The sequence below is a fragment of the Megascapheus bottae genome, chromosome 9 (assembly GCF_031878675.1).
Source record: "Megascapheus bottae isolate mThoBot1 chromosome 9, mThoBot2.hap1, whole genome shotgun sequence".
NCBI classification, from domain to species: Eukaryota; Metazoa; Chordata; class Mammalia; order Rodentia; family Geomyidae; genus Megascapheus; species Megascapheus bottae.
Genome location: NC_143517.1, coordinates 44,659,144 through 44,673,561, shown reverse-complemented (window position 1 = coordinate 44,673,561; position 14,418 = coordinate 44,659,144). Strand labels below are relative to the sequence as shown.

Here is a 14,418-nt window from a genome sequence, read left to right as displayed (position 1 = left end):
AAGAAACGGCATAATACTATTACTGTCCTTTTACCAGAAGACATGTCCCTGTGATGTGATGAAACTGGACCTGTCAGGGTATAAAAAAAGAACACCATCAGGGCAAAGGCATCGAATCTTGGCAAGAAATGCTTCGCATACTTTCCACCGTCATCAGGCCCTCTTTCCTCACCCACAAATCCCACTTCTATTTAAGCCCCAATCAGTCCACTGGACCGCGTCATTTCAGCCAGTGCCTGGACTGTCAGGAGAGAGGAGAGTCACAGCAGCATGGCTCCGGGAGAAAAGGAGAGGAAGGAAGGCCCAGCTAAAACTGCCCTGCGGAAGGTACGAACAGCCACTCTTGTCATTAACTTGGCCCGAGGTTGGCAGCAGTGGGCAAATGAGAATAGTACCAGGCAAGCCCAGGAGCCCGTGGGCTGGTTGCCTGGAGGGACCCCGGACCCAGCTCATGCTCCTAAGTCAGTAGCAGACCCTGCCACAACCCACCAGCAAGCCCCCCAGAACCCCAAGTCTCTACCCCCAAAGGCAGAAGGACATGGCAGCGGACTGAACTCAGAGGAAGGCACAGAGGTGGTCCCTATCAAAAGGAAAGAAGTGACCAAAACGGTTGTCAGCAAAGCTTATGAGAGAGGAGGCGACGTGAACTACCTTAGCCACAGGTACGAGAATGATGGCCCCTCGCCTGGCCCTGCGCAGCCGGAGAATGATGTGGACAGGCTCCTCCACAGCCACGACTCTCCAACCCGGAGGCGAAAATGCACCAACCTGGTGTCTGAGCTGACCAAAGGCTGGAAGGTGATGGAACAGGAGGAGCCCAAGTGGAAGAGTGACAGTGTAGACACAGAGGACAGTGGCTACGGTGGGGAGATGGAGGAGAGGCCCCAGCAGGATGGAACGCAGGTGACTGCAGCCAGGATCAAACGCCCCTTGCCCTCGCAGTAAGTGAATGCATCTCTCCAGGTCCTTGTAGCAGCATCTTCATGAGAACAGGGCAAGTGCTCACAGTTAGAATCTGCAGGCACCCTTTGCCCCTGGGCTGAAAGGGTCGCGCCCCACCCCAGACTCGGACCTTACATAGGTCAAGGCTGCTATCACCATTGTCTCACTTAAAAGTGGGGCCTGAGAGCCCTTCTCATGGTTCTTGAAACTGGACACGTACCTGGACAGGGGCGATGGTTTGAATAAGGTATATATTTGTGTGCTTCTTGCTTTTTTAATTGAGAGATTTTCGATATTAACTATTTAAGGGGGTCTTCTTAGTAAATTATATCCACAACAATGTAAATGATCAGGCCTGGTCATCCCCAGCTTTCAACATAATAGGTTCTCTAGATTTGAGGATTAGTTCTGGTTCTGTTCCTCAGCCTTGAGTTGCACAGGGTTCTAGAATGTTGTATGGAATAGCCAGCAGCCTTTGTCAGTGAAAATCCCAATTGTGTTCAGGAAATTCAGAAGAGGAAACTTGGATACTTCTTGAGAAATGAAAATGGCATCAAGTCAATGTAAAACTTGAACTAATTGCAATTTTTTAGGTATCATCATCCCCTAGCATGCCAATAGGAAGAAAGCTATATACCTTGGATAGCTAGATAGTTTCCTGGTGGCTGAGGTTAGAGAACTGCTAAAGAAATAAGTGGTTTGGGTAACTGGGGTTTTATTATGAAGGTAGGTTATATTTAATAGCTTGTTTTAAAAGTCTTTTGATGAAACATGACTTGGTCTAGTTCCTTTACAGGAAATTATATCTTCATTCATAGAACAACAGTTGGTATCAATCACTTATCCTCTTCACATTATAGTCTATAATTTTTAAAAAAGTAGTTAGACATGAGAGGGCCATTTTGTAAGTTGGGAAATGTTGACATAGAGATGCAAAACATATCTAAATCACAGGACCAGTAAGTGGTGAAATTGGAAAAGCCAATGATCTTAAAGGGTGTATGCTCTAAAACACAAAGGTCTATCCACACTGTCAGTGGAAACCTAAGAGATCCAAGCTCTCATCAGAGATTAAACAAACTGTTATTATAAAAGTGATGTACAGAGGGCTTACAGTTACCTTAGTCAGCTAAGAGTGCATTTCTCTGGATAATGTCCCTCCTTCCTTTGCTCTCTCCTGGGCATTCCCTCCAGTCTCCACCCATAGTAGAGGTCTTAAGTAAAGGAAGTAATCTCAGTAATCCCCAAGAGTATAGAGAGTTTCAGGACAACTTTCCACAAGGACTTCAGAAGAGGAGAAATCATGTCCTTCTACCACCTGTGTCCCAAATTCTGGAGAAGGGGTGTTCCCGTTACTGCTGACTCAGGATGTTCATCCATCTGCATAGAGTATCAGACTAGTTCACAGAATAGAAAGCATCGCTGCTGCTCAGAAGAGACACTACTGATTTTGGCACAGTCATTGTATTTCTGATAAAGGGGCCCCTGTCTATGGCATACTCTATAAAATGAATTAAAACACTATTCATAGGGAACAGGAAAACCAATGGACAAAGGAGCAAATTTCCCCTGGCGGTCTTGGGCCAAGTTAGAAATTGTGCTTCTTTCAGAAGACAAAGGTTTCTCTTCTTCATATATTACCACACCAACTCAGCTTTACTCCAAAAAACATTTTCAAGATGCAGATGTTAGTTCTTAGAGTCAGATGAAAAACATTGAAACAATCACATTGTAACACACAATGTAATTAACTGACCTTTGCTATTTTGAATATTTTTCTATATTTTTTCTTAAGTAAAAAATAATGCAAATTTGGCACCACTGGCTCACGCCTGCCATCCTAGCGACTTAAGGAAGTTGCTATCTGAGGGTCAGGGTTTGAAGCCAGCCTGGTCAGGAAAGTTTGTGACATTTTTTTTTTTTTTTTTTTTTTTTTTTGCCAGTCCTGGGCTTGAGCTCAGGGCCTGAGCTATGTCCTTGGACTTTCTCAAGGCTAGAGCTCTACCACTTGAGCCTCAGCACCACTTCCGACTTTTTTCTATGTATGTGGTACCAAGGAATCGAACCTGGGTCTTCATGCATGCTAGGCAAGCACTTTAACCACTAGGCCAAACTCCCGGCCAGTTTGTGACATTCTTATCTCCAATTAATCACAGAAAAATCCAGAAGTGGCTCAGGTGGTAGAGTGCTCGACTTGAGCAAATAGGACGCAAGTACAGAACCCAAGCTCAGAGACCCAGGACAAGCTAACCAAATACCAGTATGAAAGAAAAAAAATCATACAGAAAATCAAATCTCATCTGGGTATCAATGTAATTATTTCTCATTTGCAGACATGGCTTGTAAGTTTGGCTTTGGTTGAATATGGAAGTTGTGTCACAAGTTTGGGTTTTTGTTACCTAGATTTTCACGAATATCTTTCAATAGTTAATTGCTTTTCCACAATTGAATATGCAGTAAGTATTTAAATCAGTGAGTAGTGGGTATCAAAAGAAGAGATGGAAGGAATGTTAAAATGTATATAAACTTCTTAAGAGGTAGGATGTGTTACATTTAATATAGGACCAAATTACCGTTGGTGCTCAGGAGACAAATTATGAGATGATCAATCATACTATTAGCTTCTTTCTAAATTATTTCAATTCTATTGAGACCATATAAAAATGTAGACATTGCAGGAACCCAAGCTGGGGAATTAATGAAAGTTCGCCATCTAGTGGATGCCATTTCTCTTCTGAAAATGACATCTATGCCAGGATGGATTCCTCTCTAAAGTGTGCTTTGGGTTCCTGCATTTAGATGGTCTGTGTGATTTTATTATCAAAGAACAAATCTCTTCTCCCTAGTATCATGATGATCAAGCCAAGGCCACCTACTCAGAGATTAGTTCCCATGCCTCTTTGAGACATGAGACAGATGTGTAATGTCTGTTTATAGCATGATTTAACAACTCAAACTTCATTTCCTGAGCATCTCTTACGCAGCTTTCATGAAGTGACAAATACCCAACTCTGCTCTTGGATTTCGAATGGTGAATGGTGAGAGCTCAGATAGCCAACTCTTGCAGTCACATAGTGTCTATACTACTTTGTACCTCTCTGTCCCAAAGCCTCCAGGCATAAGACTGCTCACTGCTAGGCAGAAGGAAGATCACTGAGAATAAGAATAAAAATGTTTTTACCACTGATGACAAAGAGACCCATTGAAATACAGCAAAGGCTGTAAAAGACAAAGTATTTGACCATTGTAAAATTAGTTCTGTATATGCATGACACTACCGATCTGTACTTTCCAAACCTGTTGTTACTTTGCCTTTAAGACATTCTAAATTCCATGGTATACACACATTTGAAGCACAAATTCTCTTTAGACACTGCACCTGCCGGTTGGATGCAAACACTGCAGGTGGCATCCATGCCTCAGCCTTGCTACAGCCATTGAATCACAGGCATACAAACTGTCCTGCCAGCTCAACTGGTTAAAAATCCAGTTCTACCAGTTAAGTTTGGGGACTTTAGGAAGCTACTCTGGCCTCTATCTCCATATCTGTGAAATGGGGACTTTTCTTGGCAATGCATAATATTAATGAGGTGCTTCAAATGCCAGCACATGGCTGTTTAACAAATATTTCTCTACAGCATCACTTGATCCTCATTTTTTGTGTATCATTGACCCTTGTGTCAATACACTATTGTGAAATATCCACATACAAAAGGCATATGTGACTCATCTTTGGATATTGAGATATCCTACAACAATAAAACATGCAGCTGGGAAGGGGAAGATAAATGAAGAGAAGGGGAAAATTCAGTCAATAATTCAATGTATATCCTACAATAATCATGAAGAATGAGGGTGAGTAGGGAAGGATAGGTTAGAATGCTGAAAGCAGTGACATTCATCAAGACACATTGCATTAACAAACTTCTGTTAAATGGGAATTCCTTTGAACAGCTACTTTAAAGTAATTTAAAAATAAGTAAAACAAAGGGCAAACAAAATAACTGTCAAGAAAAATGTAAAATCCATAAAACAAATACACACATATACATTTACAAAGAAACAGAAATAGATTCTCTAACACATCATTCCAGTTCTTTAATATTACTAACATGTAATACCAAGAAATACATATTTGTGGGCTGGGAGCGTGGCCGAGTGGTGGAGTGTTTGCCTTGCATTCATAATTCCTTGGTATTACATACACAGAAAAAGCTGGAAGTGGTGCTATGGCTCAGGTGGTAGAGCACTAGCCTTGAGAAAGCCCAAGGACAGTGCCCAGGCCCTGAGTTCAAGCCCCAGGACGGGCAAAAAAATTTATACATTTGTCTAACTTTTTCTCAAAATAAAGTTTACTATCATTATAGTGTTTAAAGTTGTTACATGCATAAATTAATCTAGGATGTATATCAAAATAAGACCACTGTGGGACTATATAATTTGCCTTTCTTTCACTTGTTTCTTTGTAGTTATGTTTTCAAATGAAAAAAAAAAAACTATGAAGACTTACATCTTTACCTGCCCACAGGAAGTAAAAGAGAAACTGAGCATTTGTTAACATATTATTATCTCCTTTAGAACCAACAGATACACAGAGAAACTCAATTGCAAGGCCCATCGGAAATACAGTCAGGTGGACAACCTGAAAGGGCGATGGCAACAGTGGGCTGATGAACATATCCAATCCCAGAAGCTCAATCCCTTCAGTGAAGAGTTTGATTATGAGCTAGCCATGTCTACTCGCCTGCACAGAGGAGATGACGGCTACGGCCGGCCAAAGGAGGGAAGTAAAACAGCCGAAAGAGCCAAGCGAGCGGAGGAACACATCTACAGAGAAATCATGGAGCTGTGCTTTGTGATCCGCACCATGGCTCGCCACAGACGCGATGGCAGGATCCAGGTTACTTTTGGAGAACTCTTTGACCGATACGTTCGTATTTCAGATAAAGTAGTGGGGATTCTCATGCGCGCCAGGAAACATGGACTGGTGCACTTCGAAGGGGAAATGCTATGGCAAGGCCGAGACGACCATGTTGTGATAACTCTTCTAGAGTAATCAACAGACTTAAACTGGACCCACAACTTGGCAAAGGGTTAATGTATGAAGAAAGGTTAAAAAGCAAGCCATTCTTTACTAAGTTGGTAAATATTAAATCACTTTTATATAAACGTTTTGATGCTTAAACCATGAGGAAACTTAAAGATATCCAGTATACAGCATTTCATAGAGCACACAGAATGCTATTAATATATGAATATTACTATTTAAGTATTCAATTGCATTGTTGACTATTTGCTGCAGACGTTATTATAGTCTTTTGGATTTTCTAATTACACACTTAAATAAACTTTTAGGCTTGGAAAATAAGAACAAAATATGGCATCAGAGTTCTTTCTTAGGAGAAAATTCCATTACATTAGATAATACTCAACTTGAAATTTGATAAACTCAGTTTTTTATTAATAAAATCAGCATTACTTAACAAACATAAATCTTCAACAAGATGATGAAACTGTTGGAAGTTTCTCTGTGGGTTTGAATTCTACGAGATGCCCAGATTTACTTTTTTTGTCTGATTTGAGCAAATCACATTGAAAAAATAAGCTGGGCGTGGTGGCTCACGCCTGTAATCCTAGCTACTCAGGAGGCTGAGATCTGAGGATCAAGGTTCAAAGCCAGCCCAGCACAAATGGATCTGAGACTCTTATCTCCAATTAACCCCTAGAAAATGGGAAGTGGGGCTTGGCTCAAGGGTAGGCAGTAGCCTTGAGCTGAAGAGCTCAGGGACAATGCCCAGGCACAGGGGTAAGGTGGTAACCTTGAGCTGTAGAGCTCAGGGACAGTGCCCCGCCCAGGGGTAGGGTGATAGCCATGAGCTGAAGAGCTCGGGGACATTGCCCAGGCAGAGTTCAAGCCCCATGACCCATTAAAAAAAAAAAAAAAAGACACCAGTGGTCTTTCAACCAACAAGAAAGGTGGCTGATTATGTTTACTATGAAAGCAGAGGTAGAGACTCAGATTTGCTTACCTTTGTAGGGCCTTTAAGGTATTTTATTTTCAAAGGAGTATACATTCATTGTATGAAGGGGCTCCACCGTTTGTTTCCACACATGAACAAAATGATCTCCACCTCCTCACTCCCACTGCTTCCTCTCCTCCTCCTTTCTAATAGTATCTGATGGGGTTGGTTATGCTATCTTCATGCAAAGGTGAGTGAATCAATTTACAAATTGCTACATACCCATCTTTACTGCAGCCCTGTTCATAATAGCCAAACAGAGGAATCAGCTGAGGTGCCCAACAACCAATAAAGGAAGAAAGAAAATATGAGATAGACACACACCATGGAATACTCACTACTTAGCCTCTGTAGGAATTTAGCCCTTTATATTTTTCTCAAAGACTTAATAATACAATTTACATTTGTCAAAACAAAAGTGGAAATACAAAAAATTCTACAAAGTACAAGGTTTATTGAAGAAACATCAGTATATCAAAAAGTTATAAAATTTTCTTCAAGCAAAGCAGTACAATCAGTACAAATCTACTGGATATCAACTTTTCTTCCTAATCATACTGAATATTATCTAGTCCTAAAAAATTGAATATGGGGTTACAATTCTTACTAAACTCAATAGCAATTACTAAAATAAAGTTGTCATTTTTTTGGTGTTAAGAAAATAATGCCCTACTATTTTATTTCAGAAGTACTTCACAATGGGTACATTTAGTCTTAAAGGTGCTCTAATTATCTTGAGAATTGTTTTTATTCATGAATAATTCTCTTTCAAACTGAAAGTTCCAATATCTTCTTAGAGAAGAGAATATGTAAGTTTTGTTTTCATTATAGATTTATCAGAAAGTTGTTAACTGCTAATAAACAATAGTTCATATCATGATACACAAGTGAAATCTGTCAAAATTTGAAAATTAAAAGCTTTAATAAAAAATGTTTTCTTACATTTTCTGTTCTCTTTATAGTATTTAGAGATATCCCATAGCATCACCTTTTTCCATTTGAAATGCAACAGCATTGTTCAGTAGGTTGTTTTTAGAATTAATATTTATACAAAGGCTTTAAAAGGTCCCTCATTCAACTTTGAATAGGCTTTTGCAGGCACTGGTATGGGTTATTCAAAGTTCAATTTGTTTGAGGATGAAACACAAGAGATGCAGCTTCCTTCAAGAAAGTTGACATTTGCTAATACTAATGTTTGGCTCTTAGTCCCTAGTATTCTTAGGTGGGGTGAATTGTTATGTTGTATCCTGAAAAGTAGCATGTGTAGTTATCAACATATCTGACTTGTAACAGAGCAATAGCTCAAGGTTTATGGGTTTTGTACTTTATTGACTATTACTATTATACCGAATATTTATTTACTTGTAACACCATTTGTATTGTTTCTTAATTAGAAATAAAGTCTCCCTTCATTCAAAGTATTAATCTAAAATCTCCATGATAGGGAAATGTACAACTGATTTTTCAATCCTCAAGATTTTAAGTTTTTGCACTGACATGCAAAAACTTATTCATACCTTATCATTCATTGCCTTGGTGTTGTCCACGGTGTGCTAGTTTTGTAGATCTATGGAATGTAAGAGTTATGGAATCATGAAGGCTTCTATGCAGATAATGAAGGAAGCCTTTGAGGCTAATGTGTAGCAGGGTCAAGACTCCTGAAGCCATAGCTAAGCTATGATGGAGATCCCAGAATGATGAGGATGCCAGAAATGGGAAGATCTGCAAAGGAAAATTCTATGCAACAAATGGAGCCAGCCCAATGTCTCACCATCTTTCCTTTGTTTTTAAAAATAGGCTGATTTTTTTCTTCTTGTTTTTCCCTATACAAACGTAGTATTTCCTGAAGTGAAAATGTGACATCATCCTTCCTTTTAAACATTCCTAGTTGCATGGAAAAAAATCTCAATATTGTACATAACAAAGATCTTTATAATATACTACCCATTGAAAACGGAAACATACTTCAAAACTAGCAAATGACTTATTTCCTTATATGTCAAGTGCTCTCTACTATAGCCTGGGGTTTTTTGTTGTTGTTGTTTAAGGGTGGGGGATTGGCTGTGGGGCTTGAACTCTGTACTTGGGTGCTGCCCTAGAGCTCTTCAGCTCAAGGCTAGAACCACAGTACCACTTCAGTTTGCTGGTGGCTAATTGGAGATAAGAATCTCACAGACATTCATGCCCAGGCTGGCTTTGAACCATGATCCTCACTCCGATGCTCAGCCTCCTGAGTAGCCAGGATTATTGGCACGAGCCACTGAACCCAGCTTCTATATCCATTTTTAAAATTGTGGTACTGCCCCTGCCTTTTCAACACCATTACTGCTGCCATCCAGATCACAAGAAAGATAGAAGTATGATTTATAAAAGTTCTTAGATATGAAAACAAGTTGATTGTTGAATAAATCCAAACTCGAGTTTGTATGTATGCATTTAATTTTATTTGGTATATACCACTATGACCTTATTGGGGGTGAAACCCATTACAGGATTAAAAAAAATATTTTATGATTAGCCAACTCCATAAAGACAATAATACTGCTGTGGAAGACCAAAGGGGGATGATATATTTATTTACAAAGTCCTTATATGTAAACATTTAATCTATATGCGGTTATTTAACTTACAGTGAGAGCTTTTACACAGACAAGGAAATGATGCCCTGTATTTCTATTCATATTCAGCAATAGCATAATAGAATATCAGATTTTCTTTTTGATTAGCATTATGCTTTTCTTAGATAATTATCTAACTTTCAAAAGAACTAGATATATTTTGGTGTTATACAGCTAAAACTATTTAAGCCAACATATTTGGCTTATAATTTTATTTGTAGAATAAAGTGCTATAAGCAACCTGGCAATCAACACTTTCTATAAGAACAAAACTACTTTTAAACATTAATTTACAAGATATACAACATTTATCTGGAATAGCTGAGATTTCAGCACAAAGTCATTGTCACATGTATAACAGCAGGATTTTTTTTTTTACATGACATGAAGCTCTGAAATTTAACTGAATTTTTGCCACAATGGCGTATTGTTGGCTTCCTACAAAAGAGGATAAGAACTACTAGTGTATTCTATCTTTTCCTATTTTGAGGTCACTTGACAGTAAATTTGCATATTCACCAAGGCTACTGAATTACAATATTGTCTACTATGAGTTTACAATATTGTCTACTATAATTACTGCCCGTTTATAAGAGCAAATGCTAATGGAAATAACATGTTATCACTTAAAAACCCAAAATCACAATTTTTTTCCTTTTGGACAGCAAAAACAATCTATATTTTTGAAGTTGGTGTGCAACAAGGCTAAAACAACAGAACTATAACAGAACTATAAAACCGTATATCTGACACAATATGTTGAAGAAATATGTATCTGTTTCATAGTTTTTGTACTTATGATAATGTTCTACTAAGCTACAAACATGTAAATAGAATTTCTTGTGTTTATTATATTAAATCCAATAGAATCATCGAGTTCTCATTCTCCTTTGTCAATTTATACATCCTTGTCTGGTAAGTCACTGATGAAAGCATCTGCCCAAACCTGCACATCACATGCACTGTGGTCTCTTACAATTAGAATTCCCCTCCAATTTCATTTCCTTAAAATGAAACTGAGAATACTTGTAAAATGAATAAAAGAGAATGCTGTAGTGTGAATCAGAACTAGAACTCAGTGGACAGTGAAGTATGGGTTTTGGCATGTGGTTTGCCTTTCATGAAAATAAGAGGCCAGTTCTAATGTCACCTGTGCCAACCTCATCGACATGAAAGCATCCAGGCTTCAGTTTTTCAGTTCCCCATGAGAATACTCTAGGGAAGGAACGAGATAGTTCAAAAAATAAATAAAAGGGTTCAACAAAGAGCACCATCCTCTTAGGAGTCTGAGATAACATAAACTGAAAATGTGGTGGTTGCAAGGATGGAAATGCCGCCAAGATTCTGACAAAACTCCAGCAATTTACACTATGTGGGCCCAGGCCATAGTCGACACCTAAAGAACTCTAGGACAGGAACAGAATTTGAAAAATAAACTTCAAAGTATAGCTGTAATACATGGTGATAGACTAATTTTAAAGCACTAGTGACATGTTACATTGTATTGCTTCTTGAACATTCCAAATAATACCTGTCCATACCAGGTTTGGGCCATTATCCTGCTAAGACAGAGAGCATTGCATTTATTCAAAAGCCCAGATTTCAATGTCTTGGATAAAGAAATCCTCTTTCTTAGAAAGTGTACGGTTCCCAAATGTTTTACAAGAATGGCTTCTTCCATGGTACAGATCTCCATCAAGCCAAAGGGCAAATTCTCCACTGAAATACATAAAACAACATTCTTAATAATCATGCCTGCATTTCTACATAATCTAATTAAGGCATTGCATGTCAAAATGCTGAAGAGAATTAATTTTTACAAGCCCATTTCTACTCTTTACCATACTAACATAGAAATTTTCTTCATAAATGAGCCCATCTAAACCCATTTCATGTAGAACTATCTTTTAAGATAGCTATAGTCTCTTTTTCACTTGGTATTACAAGTTTTGCTTTTCAGGTGTGGTGCTGGTGATCAAGCACAGGACTTTAAACGTGCTAGGTAAGTGCCCACACTACATCTCCAATCGTTTTACTTTGCTATATACATAGGTAACATGAATTAAACTTACAGTGGAGTTAATGGTAAAAACCTGGTAAGTGAAACTACATATCTTTGAGGTAGTCAAAAAGAGTAATTTTGCTGTTAAAAACAGATTATCAGTATAAGCAACTAAAGGTCCCACCCTATCCAAAACTTTGAAAGAACATTTTTGGTTTTCTGGGTGGCTGGCCAAATAGATCAGATTAAAGAACTTTAAATAGATTAAAACTTGGTGCTCAGATACACTGGGAACAAGGGAGACAGCAGATATAATATGAATTTAAAAGACATAATAAGGCCCAATATATCTTATCGGAATGCATAAGGAGGAAAAACAAGTTTTGATAGGGTGTATTTCTATTTTATTAAAAAAAACTTCTTTCTACCTGGAAGAAGGGAGAAGGGGACAACATAATATAATATGTAGAGATATCTCCTGGATATTTTTGTTAGAAAAAAAACCCCACTAGCCCATTTGTAGACTAAGTGGGAATTATCTACATAAAACTGGAAAATCCTTTAACATTTCTGGAATAGAATTGGTCAAATATAGTTTTACATAAATTCGTTCAATGGTAATCTATATTACTAGATGAAAGTGGCTATGGAAGAAGAAAAAGGTATTCTAAACTCTTAATTACTGTCATTTACTTTCTGTATCTAATGATATTTCAAGCAAAAATCAGGTAAATTCTTGCTATGGTACAAGACAGGAAAAGTGAAAATGGATGGAAAGAAATGAGAAAAAGTGTCTAGCTGCTGAATACCTATCTATGTGGTGAACATTACAATAAAATTTGTACAGTGATTGTACCTTTAAGAGTTCCTTACTCTGTCCAACCATTCCATAAGATTGAGATAATTGTCTCTGATTTAAACCTGGAAGTTTAGAATTGTTAAGGATCATGTCCAAGGTCTCCTGTGTCTAAAAGGATATGCAGAAATCAAGGAAAATTCATGCTAGAATTTGTAGAATTTAGTATCTGAATCAAGTCTATCTGACTACAAACCTACATTAAATCTACTACCCTGTGATTTTTGGTTTCATTGTGAGATTGGTTCTCAATATGACTGCTGAGAGGATATGGTCAACTAGATGGTGCTCAAATTACTGGGAAGAACATTTGAAGCAAGACAAACATAATTCTCACGTAACCTTGGTTCCAGTGGAAGTGAGTTTTTAGGTCACTGGCCAGAATCCCGTGCATTCCTATTTTGCTATGTGATCTCTGCACACAGCTATTTCTCTTCCCATTTCTCTCTTGTGCTGTGAAGCAGCCAAAGGGCCCTCACCAAAGAGCAGACCAATGGAGCCATCTAATCTGGATTTTCAGCCTGCAAATCTGTAAACTGATAAATCTCTTTTTAAAGTACTCAGATTCAGGTATTTTGTTAAAGCAAAAGAAAATACTCTAAATAGGGGACTCTAAAAAGAAATTTAGAATAGTTAAGTCTTTGTTATTTTTATTTTCTGAACATCTATGCTTGTCCTCAAACATAAGAAACTTGTCTCCTTAATCAAGTAAGCCAATGGTTGGTTTAGCTTGGTGGAATCATGCTACACAATCAAATTCCAGTTCTAGAAGACATCTTAATGACACTGAGCATGTTATTTACAAAGGCATAGATGAAGTCTGATTATTCTTGGAGAGCTAACAAAAGCATATACCACTATCATTTTGGGGAGGGCTAAATGAAACTCTCCTTGAAAAAGTGGACTATGTTAATTTTATTTGCTGAGTTCCACAACTAAAAATAATTGATGCTACAATAATCATAGTTGCTTTTCAATCACCATAATTATGTCTTCCAAATGAAATTTGGTAGAATCACATAGGATAATATTCTTAAAGGCTAATAAAACTATGTATTGAAGGAACTGGTGTTATATATCTAAAATCGACAAAACATTTTTACAGATCTGGGAATTATCTGACATACCTGATACTGAAGGACTGAAAGCTAATGCTCGCTAACACTATTTAAGAAGTATGGGTTATGGGGCCGGGAGTTTGGCCTAGTGGTAGAGTGCTTGCCTAGCATGCATGAAGGCCTGGGTTTGATTCCTCGGTACCACATATAGAAAAAAGCCAAAAGTAGGGCTGAGGCTCAAGTGGTAGAGCTCTAGCCTTGAGAAAATCCAAGGATAATGTTCAGGCCCTGAGCTCAAGCCCAGGACTGGCAAAAAAAAAAAAAAAAAAAGACGTATATATAGGTTATGCAGAAGTAGCTGAGGCTAACTCTGAATGCAACACTCAAGTTGGGAAATTAGGATAAGAAAACATAGCTCTTCAAAGTAAGAGTTCTTAACAGTTAAAGGGGAAAAAAAAATCCAAAGAATTTTTTTTCAGAAACAGAAATTGCTATTTATCTAAAACACAAGTTTTAGATATGAAGTTTTCCAACACAGAGAAAAACAAAAAAATTTAAAGTCTAAAGTTATTATGATAGGTCCCTTTCAAATAGCCAAGAGACACTGTACTCTAGAGAAAAAGGTAAGTTTTAAAGAGAATGAACTAAATTAAAAAAAACATGGCAAAGTAAAAATAAATACACTATTAATAATTTAAGTTCTACATTTGAGCATCCTTTTTTTTTTTTGCTAGTTCTGAGCTTGAGCTCAGGGACTGAGCACTGTCCTTGGACTTTCTTAAAACTAGAGCTCCACCTCTTGAGCCTGTACCACTTCCGGCTTTTTTCTGTGTGGTACAGAGGAACTGAACTTGGGTCTTCATGAATGCTAGGCAAGCACTCTATCACTAGGCCAAACTCCCAGCCCTTGACTATCTTCCTA

General features: G+C 38.0%; 2 protein-coding genes across 8 annotated transcripts in view; one reads left to right on the top strand and one right to left on the bottom strand.

Moving 5' to 3' along the window:
* The first annotated feature begins 270 nt into the window (after positions 1-270).
* On the top strand, positions 271-6,167 carry Abra (actin binding Rho activating protein). The gene is made up of 2 exons (XM_090338718.1): positions 271-941; positions 5,521-6,167. The coding sequence occupies exons 1-2, from the start codon at positions 271-273 to the stop codon at positions 5,996-5,998; spliced, it is 1,149 nt and encodes a 382-aa protein (XP_090194844.1). The 3' UTR covers positions 5,999-6,167.
* Positions 6,168-11,079: 4,912 nt separating this feature from the next.
* Oxr1 (oxidation resistance 1) overlaps positions 11,080-14,418 on the bottom strand; it is a 348,769-nt gene continuing 345,430 nt past the window's right edge. For all 7 annotated transcript variants that reach the window (XM_090339254.1, XM_090339256.1, XM_090339255.1 and 4 more), the window contains one exon: positions 11,080-11,299. In XM_090339254.1, the coding sequence (XP_090195380.1) occupies positions 11,164-11,299 (136 nt within the window). In that variant the 3' untranslated portion in view covers positions 11,080-11,163. The remainder of the gene's footprint in view (positions 11,300-14,418) is intronic.

Coding starts and splice junctions, on each gene's coding strand:
- Abra (XM_090338718.1), top strand. CDS start 271: ATGGCTCCGGGAGAAAAGGAGAGGAAGGAAGGCCCAGCTAAAACTGCC. Junction 942..5,520: donor AAACGCCCCTTGCCCTCGCA/GTAAGTGAATGC, acceptor TATCTCCTTTAG/AACCAACAGATACACAGAGA.